General features: G+C 45.8%; 1 protein-coding gene across 2 annotated transcripts in view; it reads left to right on the forward strand.

Annotated features, from left to right (window-relative positions):
* Positions 1–24326, forward strand: part of DNAH6 (dynein axonemal heavy chain 6) — a 2458578-nt gene that overhangs the window by 1165802 nt on the left and 1268450 nt on the right. For both annotated transcript variants that reach the window (XM_085636629.1, XM_085636630.1), the window contains one exon: positions 10720–10863. In XM_085636629.1, coding sequence (XP_085492755.1) covers positions 10720–10863 — 144 coding nt within the window. The remainder of the gene's footprint in view (positions 1–10719; positions 10864–24326) is intronic.

The raw sequence follows: 24326 nt of genomic DNA on the forward strand, positions 1-24326 counted from the left end.
TTGTTTCTTAGCCCAACAAGTGCTTTGTTCTTGATATTAAATAGCATTCATTGTTTTTGATCCTTCGTCTGAAGAGGGAGCAGGGGCCATCAAACGCTGCACAGTGTGATGGCCAAACAAAATGCTCTCTGAGTTAAATCACCAGAAGCAGAACTAAGCACACAAAGGAGGAACAGTTAAAGAAATGCAGCAATAACAAAGCTGCATTACTGATTGACACAAACAACAGCCAATAGCAATCAGCGGGTGTGCCACAGGCCACAGACTAGGGTACAACAGGTCTTGCAGACAGCGCAAGTGCTGTCAAAGGCTTGACCTAAAATGGAGGACAAGTCCAGTCCTCAAAATTACAGACCCATCTCCCTGTTAGACAGCACAGCAAAACTGTTGCTGTGCCTTCTGCTGAACAGGCTGAAGGATTGGGCCAGAGAGAGGAAAATGTTGATAGCATCTCAATATGGTTTACAAAAAGGCAAAGGGACCATAGACCAATGCCTCAACTTTATTAAGAGTTCAAAACATTGTCCACAGCTTGATGCCTACATCCCATAGTGGGCCGGCATGGCAAAGTAATCAATAGCAAGTCGTCATAACCGGGAAAAGGGAGTACACAGCAAGCCGCTTACAACCACTCCGGGCCGGCCGCGTCAGTAGATAAAGGATGAAGTAGGTTCAGCATGCATTCATGAGTAGTCATGTAGAAAACCATAAACAGAATAACAACCGTACCATTTGTATATATTTGCAGGTAGAGGGTGCCTGTGTGTGCTGACGTATGCTGACTATTGAGTGATGTAGTGATGGTGTCTAGTAACCTGTCGTTCCTCAAGGGTAGCATGCTTTTTTCAGGGTAGAGTATTTCAAGCCTCTATTCAGTCACTTAGCGTGAGACCCATCTCATTGTCTCAGGGGTTAGCGTCTGATTCTGTGTCTGTAGCTCTCTCCAATAAATACGCTTGAAGGGGGGCCCATATGTCCCGCGGTCTGGAGGAGGGAGGTAGGAGTTCTGCATAGATGTGCAGATGTTCTTGACAATAAATGAGATCCTGTAGCCATTCTTTGAATTTGGGTGCCCTTCCTCTTCCCCATCTACAAGCAACCCGTCTCTTAGAGAGGAGTAGCGTGAGGTAAACGTATTGTCGCACCTTGACGGCCAGTGTCTCGGTGTACCCTAAAAGGGTTGTAAGAGGATTTGCGGGAATATGTATCCCTGTCATATGGTCCAGTGCCATCATTACCTCAGTCCAGAATCTACGTACAGGCGGGCAGTCCCAGGCAACGTGCCTAAAGTCTGCTCCCTCGTATCCGCAGCGATCACATCGATCGCTATCGCGGAGACGCAGTCGGTGTAGTCTTGCAGGTGTGTAGTACAGATGATGGATATATTTATAATGGATAATTCTTAGTCTACTGCTTGAGGAAAAGTCTCCAGTCTGTCTGCAGCAAAACGACCATTGGTCATCAGTTAGGGGCAGCTCCAGCTCCTCCTCCCATCGCCTCCTGGCCAGTGGGGGGGTCGTATATACTGTCTTTCTGTGTTATGCAGTATAGTAAGGATATGAAGTATCAGGGGGCAGTTTGCTGTAAAAGGGCATGCAGACGAGACACGGTGATAGGTTGTTGCGGGAAGCAGGGAGTGAGGGCCCGTACATCGTGGCGTAATCTGATGTAGTAAAACCGTTCTAACGGGAAGGGAGATGTGGTGCCAAAGAATTCATCGCAGGTGCAGAACTTGCCGCCAATATAAAGTTGCCCCCAGGTCTGAATGGACAGCTTACGGAGTAGCCGGCGACATCCACCCTCTTGTGTGACCGGGCTATCGTGTCTGCCAAGAATAGGAAGGAGGGGGGAGTACAGTAAGGTGTATTGCGGTGTCTGAGCTAGTTCGTGCCAGGTGCTAGTAGTGCATTGTACCGTGGTGGATGCAGAGCGGCACGGGACTGCGGGAGTGCTCAGGTAGGCAGTGCACGGGGTTGGGGACATATATCCATCCTCTTTCGCAAGATGGGGCATGTAAGGGGGGGTTTACCCAGTATGTGGCAAAGTGAGCTTGGGCGCATAGGTAGTATAACTCCAGATCCGGTATTTCAATTCCGCCAGCGTCAAAGGGCCGTGTAAGGGTGTCCCAACGCAGCCTTGCTTGTTTCCCTCCCCAAGTGAGACGCATGAGCTGAGTTTTGGTAGCTTTGAAGAAATGTCTACTGGGGGCATAGGGGATATTGATGAATAGGTAAAGAAGTTTGGGGAGGACCACCATTTTGATGAGGGTGGCTCTTCCAGCCAGGGATAGGGGAAGGGCGATCCATTTGGTGATTTTCTCGGTCAGTAGGTCAAGTACGCGTCCATAGTTGGCTCTCATAAGCTCCTCGCAATTGCGAGAAATGACTATGCCGAGGTAGGTGAGTGTGTCGTCGCACCACATAAGAGGATAGTCAAGGTATGAAGCGGGGGGTGTTGTCAGTGAGGGGGTTTATCTGAGATTTCCCCCAATTAATATTGACCCCGGAGAGATGGCCGAATAGGATAAACAGCCAGAGAATAGGGTTAAGGCTCCCACTCGGGTTCTGCAGATAGAGTGCGATATCGTCTGTGTATTGTGATATCAATATTTGTCTCTCTGGATAAATGAGGGCATGATCACGGTAGTGTTGTCTGACCTTAGCGGCTAAAGGCTCGATAGCCAGAGCAAATAAGAGGGGCCATCCTTGTTGGGTGCCCCTGGCAATCTTAAACGGGGAAGATTGGGCTCCATTGACCAGCACCGTGGCCCGCAGGCCAGTGTATAATAAATGTATCCATGCTAGAAACGGGAGGGGGAATCCCATACGGTTTAGGACACAGGCGAGCTAGTCCTATTCCAAGGAGTCAAATGCCTTGGTGGCAGAGAGGAAGATGGCTGCGGCGTTCATTTCAGGGTCGATGTCATGGAGAAGCGCAAACAAGGTGCGTAGGTTGTGGGACGTGCTTCCGCTCGGTACAAACCCGGACTGGTTGGGAAGGACCAAGACAGGCATAAGTGGGCTGATGCGATTGGTGATCAGCTTGGCGAGGATTTTGGCGTCCACATTGATAAGGGACAAGGGCCTGTATGAGTTGCACTGCGTCATGGGTTTCACGGGTTTTGGTAAGGAGACAATGAGAGCTTTGCGCATTGTTGAGGGCAGGATACCCGATTCCGTGCCTCTTCAAAGACATGGCGCAACACAGAGATGAGGAGATGGCGATAAGTTTTGTAAAATTTGGCGGGAAGGCAGTCAGGGCCAGGGGCCTTGCCAGATTGAAATTGCATTATCGGGGAAATAATCTCCTCATCCTCATGATGCGCAATGAGAAATTTTCTCTGGTTGTGCCCCAGCCACGCAATGGCGGTGTCTTCGAAGAAGGAAGTGAAATCCACAGGTTGCGTTCTATGTGTCTTATATAAATTTTCATAAAATCGTTTGAAGGTATCCACTATATCTGAAGTGTTTTTTTGTGCTTGCCCATCCTCATCTTCCATTTCTAAGACAGTATTGGAGAATCCAGGGGGGGGGAATCACGGAAGCCAACGCTTTGCCTGGTCTCTCACCCTCTCCGTAGCGACGCACCTGATGATATTTTCCCCTGAACTTACATTTGTGTTCGGCCGTTTCTTGGTACTCCGTAAGTAAATTTCTTAGGCGTGACTGGAGTTCAGGGGTGGGATAGGCTTGTATTAACAATTCTGTTTGCTTAAGTTCCCGCTCTAATTTTTGAAGTGTGGTGCGGATATCCTTCAGTACCCCCCCACTTTTGGCAATGCAGATCCCGCGTAATGTGACCTTAAAGGCCTCCCACACAGAGGAATATTGTGGAACTGATGTGTCATTGCGGGGAAAAAAATCTGTAATTTCCCGTTCTAGTTCCTCCTTGAAGATTGGATCCAACAGTGTCTGAGGGGCGAGGCGCCATGAGATGAAGGGTGACTTTTCATGAGGCGGCGCAAGGGTGAGGATGACAGGTGAATGGTTAGAATATGTGCGGTGGAGATGGGACGCGTGTACTAACCAGGTCGCTAACCCCTTAGTTATCAACCAGCCATCTATGCGTGACCAGGAGGAATGAGCAGTGGAAAAGCAAGATCCCTCTCGAGTTTGGGGGTGAAGGGTGCGGCAGGCATCTAATAGTTTGTGTTCTTCCTTGATGCTGTTTAGGGCATGGTGTGCATTGGAGTAGTGATGGGGTTGCGGGTGTGATCTGTCCATTGTCGGGTCTAGCATGACGTTGAAGTCCCCCCCCCCCATATCAGGTGCGTGGACCCAATGTCAAGCACTTTGCCCCATAGGAGTCGGAAAAATTCTGGATCATCGGTGTTAGGCCCCTAACATGAGACCAGGGTAAAAGAGTGAGCGAACAACCTTCCCCACAGGATGCTGTAACGACCTTGTGGATCTTTGTATGATCCCATGGGGGTGTAGGGGAGCATACGCTTCACCAAGATAGTAGTACCCAGAGCATATGAGGAGTAGGATGAAAAACATATAAAAGCTGCCCAACGGGATGCAAAAGTGGTGGGTGTGGTGGAGGCAAGATGCGTTTCCTTAAGTATAGCACATTGAATATTGTGGCGATCTAAATTAGACAGGATGAGTCTTCATTTACGGGGCTTCCCCAGACTGCGCACATTCCAAGTTAAGAGGTTACATTTTGGAGGACTAGGTTGGGACGCCATAGTGGTGATGCTGTTTGACACCGCGGTAGAATGCGTGTATTTGAGTCTGGACAGTCAGCAGAGGCATATGTGTGTTAATAGGTGCAATATACAATGGTAAAAAACATTCCCAATGTCCTCCCCCCTCCCACAACAGCAGCCCAATCCTGCCGTGAGTTACCCAACCCCCTCCCATAAATTCCCCTTTTCCGTCAGCCCCAACGGGGGATAGTGGGATCAGCAAATGAAACATTTCAAACCAAGATTTCTTAGGGCTCTCCTGAGTGGGTGGCAGATAGAGGGCAACCAGAAACCCCGTGCATCAGCAAGGGTGCTTGGGAGGTATGTGAAGAGATCTGTTCCAGTCCAGTTCGCATAGCGCGATTCGTCTTCAGAGGTGCAGTTTGTCCAATACCAAGAAGCAGTTGTCAGGGGAGATGAGGCCCGCCATCATGAAGAGTGTCCTCGTGGAAAGGGATACTATTGGCGCGGAGCCGGCTGTTGGTGTCATTCTACATCCGAGGCACTCCTGTCCGCATGCGAGCACCTGGAGGGGGAAGAGCGGTCGCTCGCCGGCTTAGGAAGAGTTTTTAGGGAGTCATAAACATGTTGAGGGTTGGTGAAGAAATGCTGCTTCCCTAGATGGTTGATCTTGAGGCGCGCCGGTAAGAGCATGGCATAGTCAATATTCAGTTGTTGGAGCTTTTTCTTCACAGTGAGGAATTTCCTGCGCCCCTCTTGCACAGCCATTGTGAAGTCTAGATATATGGAGTCTTCGGTACCATCAAAAATAACTTTTTTGTTCTCCCTAGCAAGTCGGAGAGCAGTGTCTCGGTCCCGATAGTTGAGAAGCCGTGCAATGATGGGACCGGGGGGGCGCACCGGTTATTGGACGGGGGGCCAGCGAGCGGTGCGCTCTTTCCACGATGAACATGGAGGAGAATGCTTCCCTTCCGAATGCGGCCACCAACATACGCTCCACATATTCTTCCATCCTCCCGGTGGTGGCGGATTCAGGGACGCCAAGAATTTCTAAATTGTTGCGCCTGGAGCTTGATTCTAAGTCCTCATTTTTGGCTGCTATTAGTTTCAGGACTTTTTCCATGTCTGATGTTTTCGCGATGATGGTGGCGGAGGCATCATCTAGGTCTGCTTTGCGCTGTTCGGTCTCTTTAAGGCGCTCATCATGTTGATCACTTTAATGCGTAAGGGTGTCAATGCGCGCATTCATATTGTCCATTTTCGCTTCAATCGAGGCGAGGCTAGATTGTATAGCGAGAAGGAGGGTCTTCAAATCGTCAGCGGACGTGGGCTGGTCAGAGGTGGTGCGCTGTTCCCTCTCCACGTCTGTTTGGGACCGCGAGGATTTTCGGGCATCAAAATTCAGCTTGGGTTGCTTAGGGTCTGTGCGGCCCATGACTGGGTGCGAGCTGCGCCAGAAGACGGGAGGGTTAGTATTGGTTAGTGAAAGGGGAGTCACAGGCCCCGCAAGTAGGGGGTAAAGACTGACAAAAATTCTGCACAGCTTCTGCTTGTGTTTCAACAATGTTGAGTGAACCCAGAGTGTGGGGGGCAATCTGTGCTAAAGAATCTATCCTGTGGTGCGAAACAGGCCGCCTCACCTCTTAGGCCAGTCTCACAGCGGTTACATTAAGCAACAGTCATCGAGGAGTGGGCACCCAGTGGAGAAAGCTATCCCGGTGAGCTGCGGCAATCCGAGCGATTGTTGTCGCTAAAGGATTGCAGGACAAGAGCTGGCCAGCAGGGCTGTCCCCCCCAATGGTATGTAGGATCAGCATCCGGCAGTGGCTAGAGGGGCAGCGGACCCGTGCCAGACCACGGTTCAATCCGACAGGGTGCAGGTGTAGGCAGCAGCGGGGTGCGTATACCAGGAGAAGCGCAGTATGGGAGGGAACCAGCCGGCCCGTTACATCCGTGGATATCAGAGGCAGAGCGCAGGGCGGTAATGGGGAACAACCAGCCATCGTCGTGGACCCACCAAGGCAACAGAGATAGTGGGCGGCGACTGTGGAGCACTCTCCCTTCAATGCAGCGAGCCCCTCCGACCAGCGGCCCCCAACCCCACACCGCGAACCCCACAGCATCCAGCCGGGCCCGCGGTAGCACAGGGAGGCCAGGTGGAGCGGGTAAATGAGGATAATATGCGGGGTCAATGGGCCGGGCCACTAGTCATGGGGCCTTCCTTCAAGTGCTCTCACCAATGTCAAATTCTGCAGCCTGCCACTGGCACAGGTAAGGCAGGTCCGCTGCCGGCAGCACCCAGGGCCGGGAAGATGCAGCCGATACCCGCTGGGAGCTGCGCCCGCAAGCAGCAACCCCACACGAGCAGCTCGCGTGGGGGGGCCGGCAGGCGCTCGCGCGGGGGGGCCGGAAGGCACCCGCGGGTGGCCGCAGTAAGTTCTGGGCAGCAATCGGGGGTATCTGGTCACCGCAGCAGACTCACCAGCTCAATCCCGACAGAAGGCAGCGGAGGCCTGTCGCACCTCCCACAGGCCGGGTGGCACAGTGAGCCGGCGCCCCCCACCACCGCGGCTCCCACGGGGTCCAGTCGCAGCCACAGCAGCAGTAGGAGGGAGCGTCGCCCTCGGAGACAAGAGCAGCACTCTCACAGTCCCCAGCTCTCTCGCTTCAGAGCAGCTCTTCAGACCTCACGAGGCGGGAAGGCACCGCAGCCCGCTCCGGTGCGGCTCTGCAGGGTAGTGGCAGAAAGCCATCGCGGACCCCTCCACAGAGACTTTAATCAGCCAGCGGCGCAAGAGCAAGGTGAAAAGCGTGGAGCATCTCCTCAGAATCAGTAAGTAGCGACGGTTTGCAGGCACCAGCGGGGCAGTTTTTATCTGGAGATGACTGCGAGGCCCGCGGCCGCCATTTTGTTGTAATCCGGCGCAATCTTGTTAGAGGCCAATTCCGGGTGTTTCCCGGCAGATCTCTGCTCAATATTGGCTATGAAAGGTGGGCAAGGGTTATGTCCACCTCATATGTGCATTCATCGGCGTGTGGATCAGGAACAGGGGAGGATGCCTGGTGATTCGTGTCCTGAGCAGCAGGAGCCTCACAGAGTTGCGGCCATCTTGCTCAGCGCCCTCTAGCGCCCCTCCCACCAATTCCTCAACTTGAGTTAGACCATAGCTAAATATACGATGGTGAACCCAAGTTGATCTATATGGCCATTATGGATATGTTGGCTTCTTTTGATTGTGTTACCCTCTCCAAGCTATGCATTATTATGGAAGAGATGGGCATCGAGGCAGCCATAATCAATTTTATTTGTCAGATGTATGTCCAAGCTACTATCTGTGCCCATTATGGTAGGGTTGGGAAGTTAACAGGCATTTCTTGATAAAACAGGGCATAAGACTGGTCTGCGTTATTGCCCCCTTTTTATTTTCAATCTATACGAATGGGGTGCAGGCAGCCCTGACTAGATCTACAAAGATGTACCCTTTTTCAATGCAATGCCCCTCCCTGTACTCCTTTATGCAGATGATGTAGTACTAATTGCAACAACTGGGGTGGCACTACAAAAACTGATAGAGGCCTACTCAAAGTTTACAATCAGTCTGTACCTTCGTGATAATGAAGCGTAATCCTTCGAATTAGTGGCAGGAGCACGTCCCAACAGACTTCCTGAGTTCCATATAGAGTCAGTTAGGCTGGCAGTGGTGGACACCTTTTCTTAACTGGGGGTTTTGTTTGATAGAAAACAACCATGGTTGACAACAGAGCTCTAGTTATGGAAAAAAAGTGTAAGGACCAATTTTAGCTTTATTAAGAAGCTGGAGTCTTAGCCTATTGAGGTAATAAAAAAGGTGTATCCTGTAAAAACTATCTATACCGTGACATATGGAATGGGGTGTGAGGGATGGCGGCAATTGACCATTTACAATAAAATAGAGGATGGTTTTTATAAAACATTACTAGTCCCCCACATAACTGTACAAATTAGGATTGCCATATTGAACTTGAGGCCCCATATCTTTCTGACATCGCAAGGCTAGCACCTATTTTGTTATGGTGCTCGATTTGGAAGATAGACACTGTTAACTTGACCAAAAATATTATTAGAGACTGTTTAGCCCTAGACAATGTACATACGATCGCTTGGCTGCAATATGTGAAATCTACGCTGGGAATTTTGGGTTTGGGAGATCTATATGTTAATGCATCTAGCTGTATGACTGTGTCTAAAGCAAGAATCAAACAAATCTTTTTAGAGAAGACTGCAGGAGAGAGTGGAGGATCAAGTCATCAAAAACCCTCAGTAAAGCTGTACCTTATGTGCCCCCTCTCCATTCAGGTTGGCAATTCATACTTAGTATTTGAGTCAAATCCCCAACTAAGGGGCCCATTATGATATCGGTCGGATCGCCACTGCCGGGCCAGCGGTAGCACTGCCGGCGCGGTGGTGGCAACCGCCCGCCAAATGTCCCTGGTTCACCCCCGCCATATTAGTATGGCGAGGGGCACCGCGGCAGACGGAAAGACCGTCTGCCACTTTTCCGCCAGTCAGATTGTCGGCCGGGAGGAAAAGAGACACAATATGGTGGCGGTGCCATTCATATTATGATGACTGCAGTTGGATGCCTTTCCATGGCGGAGACTTCGCCATGGAAAGGCATTCAGTGAAAACATTGGGGGCCCATTTCGGGCCCCCAGAGGGGGTGGGGGGCTGCACTTGGGGGTACCTATGGTACCCCCCTACATTGGTATGCACAAGGTGGCAGGCACCGCGTGGTGCCTGTCACGTTGTGCATGCCAATGCACAGCATGCATTTTTTGCATTGCGGCAGGTGCTGCTGACCGCACCCCCCGCCGCAATGTAAAAAATGCAGGATGCGACCGCCATGGTGGCAGGCGCATCCTAATTGCCATAGTGGGACCGCCGCACCTCTGGCGGTCGGTCCCGTTTACCATTACGGTGGGGGCGGAAAAAGTCTCCCCCACCATCCATAGTTTTATTATAGTTAGGTTCGGTATGAATCTCATTCCTTTGATGATGAGTTTTCCAAAGTATATATTTACTAAACGATTTGCCAGTTTTTCTGTGATGAAAGGTCAGCCCAGTCAGATTTGCATTTATTGTTTTTTTGCAGGTTTTACGATCTACAAAGGAAAATGTTTATTCTCCCTTTTGCGTAAATTCCATTTTGTAAACAATGTCGCCCTGGTCAAATTTTTTTAAACAATTGATTAATCCCTTTGTGCGTCATGCTACGGCCTTGTTTCTCTGGTCTTCTCGCAATAGCAGTAGGGCAATGAAAGAATGACAGAGTGAAGGTCAGAAATAAGGGGACTATTGACTATTTTGATGGCACAATGCACTTTACGTTTTTATGATGACTGTTTATTTGTTTTAATTTAGGATTTTAAATATGGATTTGAATTTTGTTTTTATGAGGTATCACATATTATATTTAAATTTTCTATTACCGCTGTTCTTGTCTTGTGCACTGTATATGCATTGGAAACATTGTGAAATAAAGAATTTTGACTGACTGACTGGTGCACGTAGCAAATAAAGAATCCTTTCCCTGATTGCCCTGCATTGTATCCTATGTGGTAACTTCCTATATAAGCTCTGCATTTGACCTTTCAGGACTTCTTTTTAACATTTCTATCAAATATTCTATAACTATTGAGTTTGTTTTAATTTGCTTCATATGAGCATGAGCTATATCATTCGATGTTATGAGACTGCTGTATTTGGAAACTCTTTGCTTTTGTGCTGCAAATGTGAGATGTCCAATTTTCTTTCATACCCCCATGAATATGGAAACAAAATAGCTGGAAAAAATAGCGCTGTCCCGTTAAAGAAAAATTTGACCAGCATGTTCCATCATCCTGTCGCTAGAACATCTCCCCTTGTCACCTACACTTTCTGTTTGTGCCTTAGACGGTAGGGTGGTATGTGAAATGACATGATTATTTCGTTGTTTGCTAATGACTATGGTATACATCCGCTACTGAAACTACAGTAGTTGTTTAGTTGCTCACATTTGTAATCCCTGTCTGTTTGGTCATTTGAACAGGAGCAGTTACGGCTAAACAGCATTGTGTGTCAAACATTTGTATTTTGTTATTTATGGTCCATCGGCGGTAATTTGACTGAAAATGTCTGGGATGCCTTTGATACCTTTGTCAGGCAACAATTTGAAGATAATACTGACGCAAAGGTAAGCAATTCAAAGTTCTTAAACAGTACTTAATTATTAATATACCAATTTTAGAAAAGCACAAGTTACTATATAAAATGTTTAGAAGACTCACTTCTGTTATATAAAACTTTCATTTTGTGTCTCTAATCCCACTGGTGAACTAGGCAATAATTCATTTCAAGTAGAAGACAAGACTGCAGAGCATTCTTTGTTATTTACAGTGCATTTCTTCTCTGTGGCCTTTTTTAACATATTGAAACAATGAAAATGAATGACACATTTTTGCAAGAGGAATTCCACACGAAATCCAGGTAGATTTTTTACTGCATGTTTATTGCAGCAACAAGTAGCAATATAATTGGATTCCACGGTACGCGAACCCTCCTCATAGGCTGCTGCTCTAACCAACAACAAAGGCAGCACCAGCCTTGAAATCCACATTCAAACATGAACAAAATATTCATAACACATTGAGTGCGTGACAAGGCTCACACCATAACAAAAGATGCACAGCACATTCAAGGAATAACCCTCCAGAAAAGAACACAGAGCATAGAGAACTCTGAGCAGAATGCCAAGCCCGATGGAGCGCTCCCTCTCCATAGATGTTAGACCTAGCATCTTTGCTCATGATTTGCCCTGTTTTTTTGCCTTCTGACCTCCTATTTTGACAGTGCGCTTAACTTAGTTTTTGCTGGTTTTAGGAGTCTGGGCACTTTTTCACTCCTAACCAGTGCTAAAGTGCATGTGCTCTGTGTCTAAAATGCAAAGGCATTTGGTTTCTTCGTGTATGGCATATTTGATTTACTAATAAGTCCCTAGTACAGTGCACTACATGTGCCCAGGGCCTGTATATCAAATGCTACTAGTGGACCTGCAGCACTGATTGTACCACTCACATGATAAGCCCTGTCTATGGACTGCCACTGCAGAGCCTATGTGCATTTTTTTATTTTTTTAGTTTAAGAAAGGATTTTATTTATAATAGAAATAACACAATGCAATACATACATGAAAAAGTCCATATATAAGGAATATTAGGTTGGTATATAAAAAATATAAAGAAAGATGGAGAGTAAAAATGAGATCATATTCATTGTATACGAATCTAACCGCTATATAGCTATACTCAAATAACAGAGAGTAAGAGGAAATGGAGAGTTCATTGTTAAATATCACAAAAAATCAATACAGAATACAATTCATGGGGGTTTAGGGATTTCCTCATTCCGGGGAGTATGAAGAACTGTTTTGCTTACAGAATGTCTAAAAAGTTAGCAATGGGTGGCCATAAAAAATCACTCTTGATTATGAGGGATATTGGAGTAACAAATGCTCTGTCAAGTCTGTGATTGTAGCAGACACCATACCACCCGGCCTGAAAGGATACTTTAGTGGCAACCTTCCATGCCTTAGTAATCTGCTGAAAAGCAACTGCTAGAATTAAATCAATTATGTAAAAATTATTAGACTGTGTAGTCCAGTCTTCAGAAACACTGCCAAGGAATAAATTAATAATATGAAAAGGGATATTTGTGTGTGGAAAATATTAATTTGTTGCCAAACCTGTAACCAAAAGTTATAGGCATGAGAACACTCCAAAAGCATGTGTTTCAAGTCTGCTGAAGTGGCATTGCATGTCCAACAGGAAGAGGAGATAGTAGAGTTTATTTTGTGTAAGGAGAGAGGAGTGTACATGAGCCTATTATAAATGAAAAACAAAGATTGAGTAGTGTTAGCTGCTCTATAGGTTTTCGTTATTTTAGCCCAGATTTTATTCAAAACAGGAATAGAAAAGGAGGTCTGAAAGACGGACTCACATGAGAGCTCAACGTCTGTTTTGGGTCGACTATCTGGAGGAGATGTGATCTGTTTATAGAGTTGAGACGCAGATGGAGAGCAAGCTAGAAGAAAACGAATCTTAAGGTTGGGAGATGTAGAAGTAGGGACCGACACAAGTTGATCGTAGGTTGATTGAATTAGAGAAATTAAAGGAGTATAATGAGATTGATAAGAGTTAGGTAAAGCAACACATGCTTGAGCCGATCAGAAAGAAATACATTTATTTTCATGTAAAAGTTTATAGACTACACGAAGACCTTTAGCATGGCAAGTTTTCCAGAAGATACACTTGTTGTTAATCTTAAGAAGTTTATTGTACCAAAGAGAAGAGTGCCAAAAGTGTTATTAAAGATAAAAAGAAATAAAGATTGGGTCTATGGGATAGAGTTATACATTCTTTAAAAGGAAATGGATGAAAAAAGAACTTTTCAATCTTTGTTCATAAGGGTAGGCTAAATGTATTGTCTTCCTGTAGCAACAAGGAAGATTGTCTAAGGGAAAAAAGCTGTATGATAGGCAAAGACGTTCAGGAAATTTACTGCCCCTAGGTTTTTGTGTTTTTTGAGTTTATGAATAGACATACAAGCTTTGTTATTATTCCAGAGAAATTTAGATAGGATTGAGTAAAGTTGTTTATATTCAGAATTAGAAATATTTACCGGAATATTAGAGACATAAAAGTGTATTATGAGTGCCAGCATAATCTTTATAGTGTCCAGGCGACCCCACCGAGACAAAAATAGGGGATTCCAACGGGAAGTAAGTGAATTAAGAGTCGTATGTAATTCCTTAAAGTTGAGTGAAACAGTTTCTTTAATAGATGAAGTAAACTATAAACCAAGATATTTAATTTCCGCTGAATTCCAATGGAATTTAGAAGAGATGAAATCAGCATGAAAGCATAATTTGTTTAATGGAAGAATTTCACATTTGTCTGGATTTAACCTATAGCTCGAGACTGATGCAAAAAGTTCCACTTCTGATAAGAAGGCTGGTAACGAAGGTTGTGGATGAGATATAAATAATAAAATGTCATCGGCGAAAATTTTTAGCTGATTATTACCATAGTGAAAATTTTTATTTGGGAGTTTGAACGAATCTTAATCAAAAGGGGTTCAAGAGCGAGGAGAAAAAGAAGAGGAGAGAGAGGGCAACCTTGTCGAACTCCTCGATAGAGGGAAAAAGAAGAAGGGAGAAGACCATTAACTAAAATAGCAAATGTAGGAGAGGAATGTAGCAAAGATACATATTTAATAAATGTAGATCCAAAACCAAACCAAGACTAAGTGGAAAAAATAAAAGGCCAGTAAACTCGGTCCAAAGCCTTTTCTGCATCTAAAGAGATAGCGGCAATGGGATATTTACAAAAAGTAGATTTGCTAAGTACATTAAAGAATAAGCGAGTGTTATCGGAACTATGTCTACCTTTTACAAACCCGCATTGCTCATGACCAATCAAATGGGGCAGTAAGGGTTCTAAAGGAAGAGCTAGAATTTTGGCAAATATTTTATAACATACTTTAATTTAGGAAATGGGCCTATAGTTTTTACATAATATATGCTCTTTATTTCCTTTAGGAATAAGACATATGAAAGCATTTTGAAATGAACCACTAGAATAGTGAGGAGAAATAGTTGATGTAATTTGGAAAGAAAGAGTTTGGAGAAATGCAAATAAAATTCTATAGTAAAGCCATCAGGGCCTGGGGCTTTACCGTGTTTAATAGTGCGTATAGAATTTTAGATGTCTTGAATTTGAATATCATCATCTAATGATGTCAAATCTATATCAGAGTGAGAGGGAGGAGTAATTGAAGATAAAAAATTAGGAATATCTCTTTGACATATGGTAGTTTACGGGGTGTGAAGATTCTGAAAAAATTGAGTAAATTCTTTTAAAATTTCTTCATTCTTATAAACCATATTATTAGAAGAATTGAGGATAGGCTCATTCTTAGTGCGATCTTTTTTAACTTTAAGATAATTTGCTGGCAGTTTCCCAGCTTTATTTTGACCACTGTAGTACTTAGCATAGTATCTAATTAAAAATGAATTCACTTTTTCAGTGGATAACTTATTAAAGGTCAATTTGTATTTAACAAGCGCTCCTAAACAAGTTTTAGAGTTACCTTGCAAATATTTTTTTTCTAGTTGCTTGATACAAGCTGTAAGCGATTTCAATTGATTAAGAGACGCTTTCCTTTTACGAGATACAAAAGATATGATGAAATCTCTAGAGGCAGCTTTAAAAGTGTCCTAAATAATTTGAAGGGAAATTGACAGATTCTCATTTTCAAGAAAGAATTAACAAAAGATTCAAAGTTTTGAGTGAAAGTGTGATCCAATAATAGGGAGTTATTAAATCGCCATCTTCTGATCCCTTGAGACAGTGGCAAAAGATCCAGATCCAGGGTGACTGGTGCATGATCTGAAATTAATATGGATCCTATACTAGTGTTAATGATGTACTGCGAAAGAGATTTGGAGAGGAACAGATAATCTAGGCAAGATTGGGAAAGATGTACACGGGAGAAAAACGTGTATTCTAAAAGTGTAGGGTTACATAATCTCCAAGCATCTACTAAGGATCTGTGATCTCTGTTCGATAGCAGATGTAAATTGAGAGTGCATACGGGAAGGAATAAATTTCGATTTAGAGTTACAGTCAATGATGGGATCAAAGACAATGTTGCAATCTCCACCAACTACCAAATAATCATCTTTGTAAGACATCAAAGTTGATAGGATGTCAGATCAAAAGGTGTTGTCTGGGGAAGTGGGTGCATAAAGGTTAAAAATTGTTTAGGGTAGTTTATTGATTAGTAAAGAGGTAGATACCTATCTACCCCTTGTATCAGTATCTTGAGTAATCACTTGAACATTGAACCGTTTATGACACAGGATGGCAACACCATTACGCTTTCCATTGCCAGGGGAAGCAAAAACATGACCAACCCATTGCCATTTAAGTTTAGAAATTTCTTTTTCTAGAAATGAATTTCCTGCAGCAAAGTGATATCTCATTTTAAATGAGAAAGATGTGTTAAAACTCTCTGGCGTTTTATAGGCGGGCCCAAACCCTTAACATTCCATGAAATAAGTCTTAAACACAAAATATATCAGTGAGATAAAACAGCAATAGTGGTTGATACACATCAGAATTGAAAATGCAATATAAACTATCGAAAGGATATTTGCAATAAACCAACAAAATTGAATGGTGTATAAAAAATGACACATGGAGAAGATTAATAAAGAAAAAGAAGAGCAAGTATAAGAATGTGCATAAAGAGAAAAAACGTAAAAAATTCAAACAAGACTATACTGATAGAATAATAAATAAATACAATTTGTTAATGAAAGAAAGAAAAGAGAAATGGAAGAAAGCAAAGATAAAACAAAGAACATGAAAAAGAAGGACCATAGAAATTAGAAAAATGTTGACATACCAGAAAAGACAGGGATGGAATGGGGGTGGCGACACCACATATGTAAGACGATACAGCCGATCAGGGAAACCCAGGGAGGAGCACACCAGCGACAAGATTTAAAGCTATCGAATACGAAGACCGCACCTAATTAGAGGAAAGATAAATGAGTAACAGTGAACTGCCATAGTTACAGTAAATGCTTATAACAAACCAATAAGTATTAATCAACACTATCAAAAATAACAATAGAATTTAGATGTTTGAAAGCCTGGCTATGTCTATTTGTTTTTCCCTGCAAGTGACCAAAAACTGTTGTAACATCATAGCATCCTCAAAAGTAGTAGTCTTGTTTTTATAAGTCACTTTAAACATACAAGGATGGAACAGACCAAAACGAGCATTCAGGTTGCGAAGAGCTGGTCTCATGTCCAAACACGTCTTCCTCCTATCTGCTGTTTCCTTAGCATAATCTTAGGAGAAGAAAAGAGTGGAACCCTGCCAAGAGACTCTTCCTTTAAGTTTGGCTGCTGGAATATCTTTCAGTAGGTCAGTATATTCCAAAAAGTAGATGATAACCCCTCTAGGCTTGGAAGGTGAAGACATGGTACATGGTTTGCGACACAGACGATGGGCTCTTTGAATGTTCAGAATTGGAGAGGCCGGTAAATCAAAAATATTTGGAAGACAAGACTTGAAAAATGTAATAGGGTCTGGACCCTCCAACCCTTCTGCCAAACCATAAATATGCAAGTTGTTATGTCTGTTACGATTTTCAAGATTTTCCATTTGTTACTTCAGATGTGCAATTTCGAATTGCATAATGAGGAAACTTGATCGCCACTGCTTGGAAGAAATCCATACGTTGTTCCATTTGCGTCATTTTATTTTCCATGCACACCCAGTTATCCTCTATATTGTGAAGATGTTTATTAGTTTCTTCCATATAAGGTCTAAGAGCTCGGATCTTCTCAAGGAGTAAGTCCATAGAGTTAGGTGGAGGAGAAATGGCTGGTAAAGGAGGATCTTTTATAACACGTTTGCCAGCCACAAGTGAAGAGGGAGTATTCATTTTAGATGAAGGTTTGGTAGTTGCAATAGGAATAGTTGATGCTGGTAGCATAGTTCCTATAGAGGGAGGAATAGAATTGCAGTCAGAGTCCTCCATGCCTGATAGGAGGGTATTAAAGTGGTTATAATCCTCTAACGGCACTGGCGAAGGAGTAGCAATAGACGTGCGCTGCACAGACTTCGTTCTCCCCATAAAAAGTAAAGTTGACCACAGGTAGAGAATCCAGGGAAAAAGAGAAACAATCCAAAGCACATGAACACAAAGGCAACACAGCAACTACGTTCTTTCTAGCTGTTGTCTTAACAGTTTGTTGAAATGCCCTGCATATTGGCTGCAGTACTGCTGGTAGTGCAGAACCAATGTGATGGTGGATGAGTGACAGTTCTTCTATTATGTGGCACACTACATATTCCAAGGATACAGATTGTGACACCAAGAACCGTGAAGGACCTTGAGTTAACTCCCCATCCACGAGATCAATGGAGTGCCATGAGTTCTCCTTACCTAGTTACCACTTTGTGAAGGATTTGTTTCCTGACTTGTGGCTCTACAGCATCAGAGCCTCTGCCTTCTTCTTGGGTTACTTTGTGTGTGCAGGTGTCAGGTGCTGGCTCTCAATAAAATCCACTGTTCAAGTGCCCCCATCTGATGGTAACAGTAATTACATAGTAGCTGTTACTATTGCTTATGAATGATATTAATTGCTGGTAATTTTGCTCCATCTGGGTGTGAGGAGGTGTTCAATAAACCAATAAATGCCGCTCCGTGTGACAGGAAAAAATTGGAGCAGCAGTTGAACAAAATGGCGGGCGCGATTTCAAATAATGAAGAGCGCCCGCCGCAACATCAAATACCGACATCTTTGTTAGAAATTACAGCCATTCCTAGCTCCGCAAGACTGCCTGGCACCACTGTCCTCAACTGCCGACGGAATGCGGTGCAGGCGCCGCCGGCAAGTCCACGACCCTCCCGAGCCACCATGGAGCTCCGCTAACAGGCGACCATCCTCGTTGGCGCCTAAGCCGCCTAAGTGTGTGCAGTTTTGAACGCCCATGTCGACCTGGCAAGTTCATGTACTTGCCAGGCCCAAACATTCCCTTTTATTACAAATAAGTCACCCCTAAGGTAGGCCCTAGGTAGCCCATGGGCATGGTGCAATGTATTTAAAATGTAGGATAGGTGATATTGAGTTGTACATGTCCTGCTAGTGAAAAACTGCTAAATACATTTATCTGATAGAGACATCTAGCTGCAGATTATAACTTTGAATTCTCCCCAGGTGTCAGACTGGATCTAGAAATCTGGAAAGGAATCTGTGGCTAGACTGTGTCTCTACCAGATAATACGTTACCAAAGGTAAGTCACTTGTTCCTTACTACAGCAAGGCTGATCTCTCACAAAGGTTAGCATTGGAGCTGCCCTTTACAAGTGTAACTTTCAATTGGGAAAAGATGTAGGTAAGTTTGGTGTCTCTGGGCTCGCAATTAAAAAACACATCTTTTTTGAAGTTGGCTTTTAAATTGCAGGTTTGAAAATGCCACTTTTAGACAGTAGGCATTTTCTTACTTTAACCATTCTATGCCTCTGCCTGTCCCTAGAATGCTAGTCTGGGTAGGATGACAGATGGGCTTTGTGCATTCCCTCTAGACAAAGGGAGCTGAGTTGTGCCCTTCATATCCTGATAGCCTATCACCAGGCTAATGGGTCTTCCTGAGCTAGGGTGAGAGGGAGGAGCTGATACTTGTACCTGAATAGGGCTGTGCTTGTCCCCACACAAAGTGCTGCATACGCCCCCTGTAGTGTGTTTGGAACCAGGGCCAGGAAGAGCAGGGTCTTGTGCACTACAAAGGCCTTTCTTTGAAGTCTCCCTACTTCAAAGGCTAAAATGAGTATAAGTACTGGGCCTCTAACACCATATGCTCTGGACTGAGGACATTCTTCCAGGAAAAAGAGCAATCTGATAGAGACTTATAGCTGCAGATTTCCTATCTTTGAATTTCCCAGGTGTCAGGCTGGGTCCGGAAACTTTTGCGTGAGCAGTACCCCTGTGCGCCGTTGTGTAGGTCCGTTTGGCTTTGCGTGACATCGTTGGCATCTTTAGCATTGGTTATGATGTCATGATCACCTATATAGGTGCCACCCAGGCGCTCGGATGTCAATTAATTATTTCCATGCCAGTTAAGTGCTGATCCGGATAAGAGCTACCCCTCTGTCTCTTTTTGACTGGCTTTTTTTGACATTTTGTCAACAAAACAATTATTCTTGTGTGTCAAGATGTCATCTAGACGTACAGGGTTCAAGCCGTGTGACGCCTGTCATTGCGTCATGTCGGTAACCGACCCCCCACCTCATCTGCTTGTGGTGCCACAAGTGCGATCACTACATGAAGTTGTGCTCGGATTGCTGGGCCATGGTGCTGAAAGCCATGCGGGAGCAATCTTTGAAGCTTTTTGCAGTCTGGCAGTCTGCATCCTCCAGCGTGACTCCTCGGTGATCCCGGACCTGTTTGAGGAAAAGAAGGTTGCAGGACCTCTGTAGGAGCCAAGTCCTATTCTTCACACTCAAGGTCCTCCGGACACTAAGGCAAAAGGCATAAAAAGAAGTCCAAACGGACTGTCATACGTCGATTAGACAGGTAAGGAACATCAATGCTGTAGGCACGGTTCTGCTGAGCCGAAGCCAGGTTTGACTCTGCGCCTCCCCTCATTTCTGGGAGCCGGAGCGACCCCCGCTCAAATTAAGGAATTCTATGAGGCCTTGCCCCGCCTATTTGAGGGGGCTGATCCCTCTGGTGAACCTTCAGGCCCCACGGAGTTGGAGGAGGCCCCTCCATGTTCTACGCCGACGGCTCCAGCAGGGTCTCATAGATCCGATTCTGGATCCAGGTTGACGCCAGTCATGCGAAAGTGATCTTTTCCTACATCGGTCCCGAAGTTTATGCCTCCGGCGGCACCAGCCCCATTCTGCTACTCGACGACTCGGAGTCAGATCAACATTGGTCGACGTCAACTCCAGCGCCGACTGAGCCAAGAGGTTCTACGTTGTTGCCTGTACATTTTGAGGAGGTTTCAGGCATGGGTGAGGATTGGGAGAGGTCCATGGACCCTTCAGAACAGCAGCTAGACATTCCTGTGGAACAATTGGACTGCTATGAACATCACGGAAAAGCCAGTGGACTGGACACATCTCCAGATACTGGTATGATTCTCCACTTAGTGTGGCTATGGTGTAGGGGGCATCTTATGCCATGGTGGTGAGGAGGGTAGCAGAGGTCCTTGGCCTCGAACTGCCCTCATTGCAGGTCACAACTAATCTCTTGCCCTTTAATAAAGCATTGACAGATGTCCAAGGCACATGGTCCAAGCCTAGCACAGGGGCTCCTATGAACAGGACAATTGCACGCCACCATCGCCCTGCACCGAGCGATCCAAGGTTCCTCAGCCAACAGCCCACAAGAGCGTATTGGTTCAGGCTTTAATGTCCCATGGCACATTCCTTTCTGCTCCTCTGGATAGGGAATCCAATAGACTAGATGCATTTGGGAAGAAGATGTTTTCTTCTACCAGCCTGCATTGCGGTCTGTGAATACCGCATGCTAATTGGGCCATTTCTTGCACTCCCTTTGAGGCCGAGAGCTGGAGTGACGTGAACCCCAGCGCCAAGTGCACTAAAGTCAGTGGAGTGGGTAAGCCCATGCCCTCCCTTGTGAGGTGGAGTTGAGATAGGTACATCGAGCAAGCAGCGGACAATCGAGTCAGGTCTCTGGTGGCCAGCTGCGGGCCCGACTACTTTAGAGGAGTGGATCAAGTCCTGCGGCTGCGGTGAAGAACACGATGGAGAGCAGTGGTATCGGTGGGGGCAGCAGTGGAGGCAAGTGGGAGACATCTGCGGTGTATCTGCGGGTATACTCCCTGGGAGGTTAGTGTGGTCAGGATAGAGCCACGGAAAGAGCCACAGGCCGCCAGACAGTGTGGGAGCCGGCCGGATCCAGGTCTGTGAGGGCGGCCCTCCGACATAACTGAGCAGCTCCTTGGACTCCTCATGATGAACTCCGTACTAGAAAACACCCGCAGGAGAGAGCCAGAGTGATCACATCCACACACATCCATCACATGAGTTATCAGCAGGGGTGGAGGAGCCCTTGGGATGGGAGTGACAACCCACACAGGGGGTCGACGGTGCTGCCACTCACCCTCAACACATTCACAAGGCTCCCATCAAGCAGCAGGAACTTGGCCTGGGAGAGACTTCTCGACATGGTGAGGGACCCAGCGGACATGCTCCAACACACAGCGCTTTAGTGCCAGGCTTGAACTGAACAATCAATACGCATCAGGGGTGAGAAGCAGCTAACACACACCCCCCCTCCTCCAGACATGGTGGCTTGGCACAATTACAGAGTGGTCTGACAGGAAGGGACATACAGGAGCCCCAGTGAGGGTGATCGACCAATCAGCCCCACCGGGAGAAACCCAACAGGCCACGTGGAGTACCGCCATATTCACAGGCAGCCTAGTGGGGTGCTAGTAACTAATAGACTATCCCGCTGCCTCACTTCCTATCACCTACAACGATGGGCAAAAGGGGAGCACGCAGTTCCCATCAAACCAAGCTAGATACATTTGCCAGGTACAAGACTCAAGAAGTCGTCGAATGCTCCCAGGATTCCATGCAGCCCAACACCCATGCAACCTCTACTAAGGACGACTTAACCTTACAAGACATTATGACAGCCCTAAATAGAGTACATGCCTCACTTGAAACATGAATAGACTCAGTAACCACAGAGATATTACTCGTCAGAGCAGATCACAGAAACATGAGCACAAGAGTAACTGAAGTGGAAGAGCCAACTGCGAATCTACGGGCCGACAGCAACACACTCAAACATCAAGCCTGTGAACTCTATGACACCAACATGACACTTGAGACCAAGCTCGACGAGTATGAGGCGAGATCCAGGTTTAATAATGTGAGAATTATTGGGGACGCTGAGCAAGTAGAAGGTCCAGCAGCAGATCTATTCGTAGAGGACCTTGTACTGAAACACCTCCAACCCCATGGCCTCTCAAAATATTTCTCTGTGGAATGGGCTCACCGGGTGCCGGTATATGAACCAAACCAGGGGCACCCCCCAAGAACGATCCTCACCCGCTTTTTCAACTTTCGATATCGGGACATTATACTACAAATGGCTCGCAGTGCTCCCCTGATGCATTATGAAACCAGTAGAGTCAACTTCTTTCCAGACTTCACAATTAAAGTCCAGAAAGAGAGGTGAAGCTTCATGAAAGTCAAAAAAACCCTTAGAGAAAGAGATGAAATACGTAATGGTCTTCCCAGCTAAGCTGGGAGTGAAGGCAGAGGGAAAGGTCTGGTTCTTCTCAAGCCCGGAAGAGACGTGGGAGTGGCTAGATGGATGGCGGCGAGTGGGAGTCTCTGACTCAATAGTGAAAGGGGACAAGCGACTGAGAAGAACACAGAGGAACGTCGAGTCCAATAGGGGAAACACTCACCCCAATGGGGGGGGTCCAATTGATGAGGCACCAACCCCAACAACAGCTCCCTGAGCTCTACCTGAGTAATTCAGTGGGAGTATGGCACTACTTGAACACCCTCATGAGACATTATCACACACTAAGATAACGTTTGGGCAGCTGGGGTGCCCAGGATTGACTGTATTGCTCGGCAATATGAGGCAGTACTCTATGATGGGACTTACTATGGTTCCAATGGCAATTCGGACAACTTACTTATTATTGGTACCATGCATGCCTTATTATTCTGCTGAGGGATGGGGTGGGGCGGAGGCTGGGACACCATCTCCAGTGTTAACATTGGGTAGGGATGACAGGCGCTCTGCAGAGTTGGGGAGGCGGGTAGTTCTGAGCCCGCCATGCATGGAGGCAGGGAGGGGAGTAGGGATCACCTTAGTTAGAAAGAATAGTTATTTAGTTTCCACAGTAGGTAATGTTAGGGATAGGTTGGATTGGCAGCCATATTTTCAGACTAATACACTCGGTGAGGTAGATGCACCATCACAAAGTATCAATCAGATAGCGTCTCCACAATCACCCTATGAATGCACATTATTCCGGGAGTGGGAGGGGAGTCGCACTCCTTGCCGTTGGGACATGAAGGACACGGCAAATAACTCCAGGCAACAGATGCTTTCTTGGAATATTAATGGTCTGGGAGAAAAAATTGAACAGGGGTTGGTACTACAATACATTAAATGACATCTACTAGATGTGGCCTTCTTACAGGAAACACATTTAGTTGGCAATTCCTGCAGAGCTCTAGACAGGTAGGGCTATAGGCTAGTGGCACACTCTGGTTTCACCTCCCGAGCAAGGTGGTAGGAATTCTTTTAAGGACACAATTTCCCTTTATGGTCGAACAGGCCTGGGCAGATGAACAGGGCAGGTTTGCATTACTTACTGGTTGGTGGGAGGGAAAAACATTAAATATTGTCTCAGTATACATGCCACTGGCATTGCATAGCAAAGTCATGCCGGACCTGAGTAAATTCCTACTAAATATGCCCGAGGGAAAGCTCCTGATAGGATGAGACTTCAATATGACACTGTGTTATCTTGAAGATTGTCACCCCCTCCCCCCCCGAAGGATCATCTGCGCAGCCACTCAAAATTGGCAGATTTTTTGCTGGCTCTCGTGTTTGTGGATGTCTGCCGCACCCAAAACCTGCAGGCAAAACACTACACATTTAATTCATTGGCACATAATAGTCACTCACGAATTGACTTTGTTCTCACCCTGGACTATCGCATTCCCAATTTCAGAGATCTGCGCCATCTGGCCCAGGGAATCTCAGACCACTCCCCTCTGTGGGCCTGTCATGCTGTAGAGACGCAGAGCACTAGTCGGACCATATCTCTGCACCCATGGTGCCTGAAGGTTCCACAAATATACACTGGCCTGGTGCAGTCTACAAATTCCTACTTCAAGGAAAACTAGACTTTAGAGAAGTTGACACTGGTCTTGTGGAAGGCCTATAAAACAGTGATAAGGGGTCAGGAACTCAACCTTATGGTGGGCCATAAAAAAGAAAAGGGAGCGACGATGGAGACACTCAAGGAAGCCATATTTGACTTCGAAACTCGGTTGACGAGCGACCG

The sequence above is a fragment of the Triturus cristatus genome, chromosome 2_1 (genome assembly GCF_964204655.1).
Source record: "Triturus cristatus chromosome 2_1, aTriCri1.1, whole genome shotgun sequence".
Classification (NCBI taxonomy): Eukaryota; Metazoa; Chordata; class Amphibia; order Caudata; family Salamandridae; genus Triturus; species Triturus cristatus.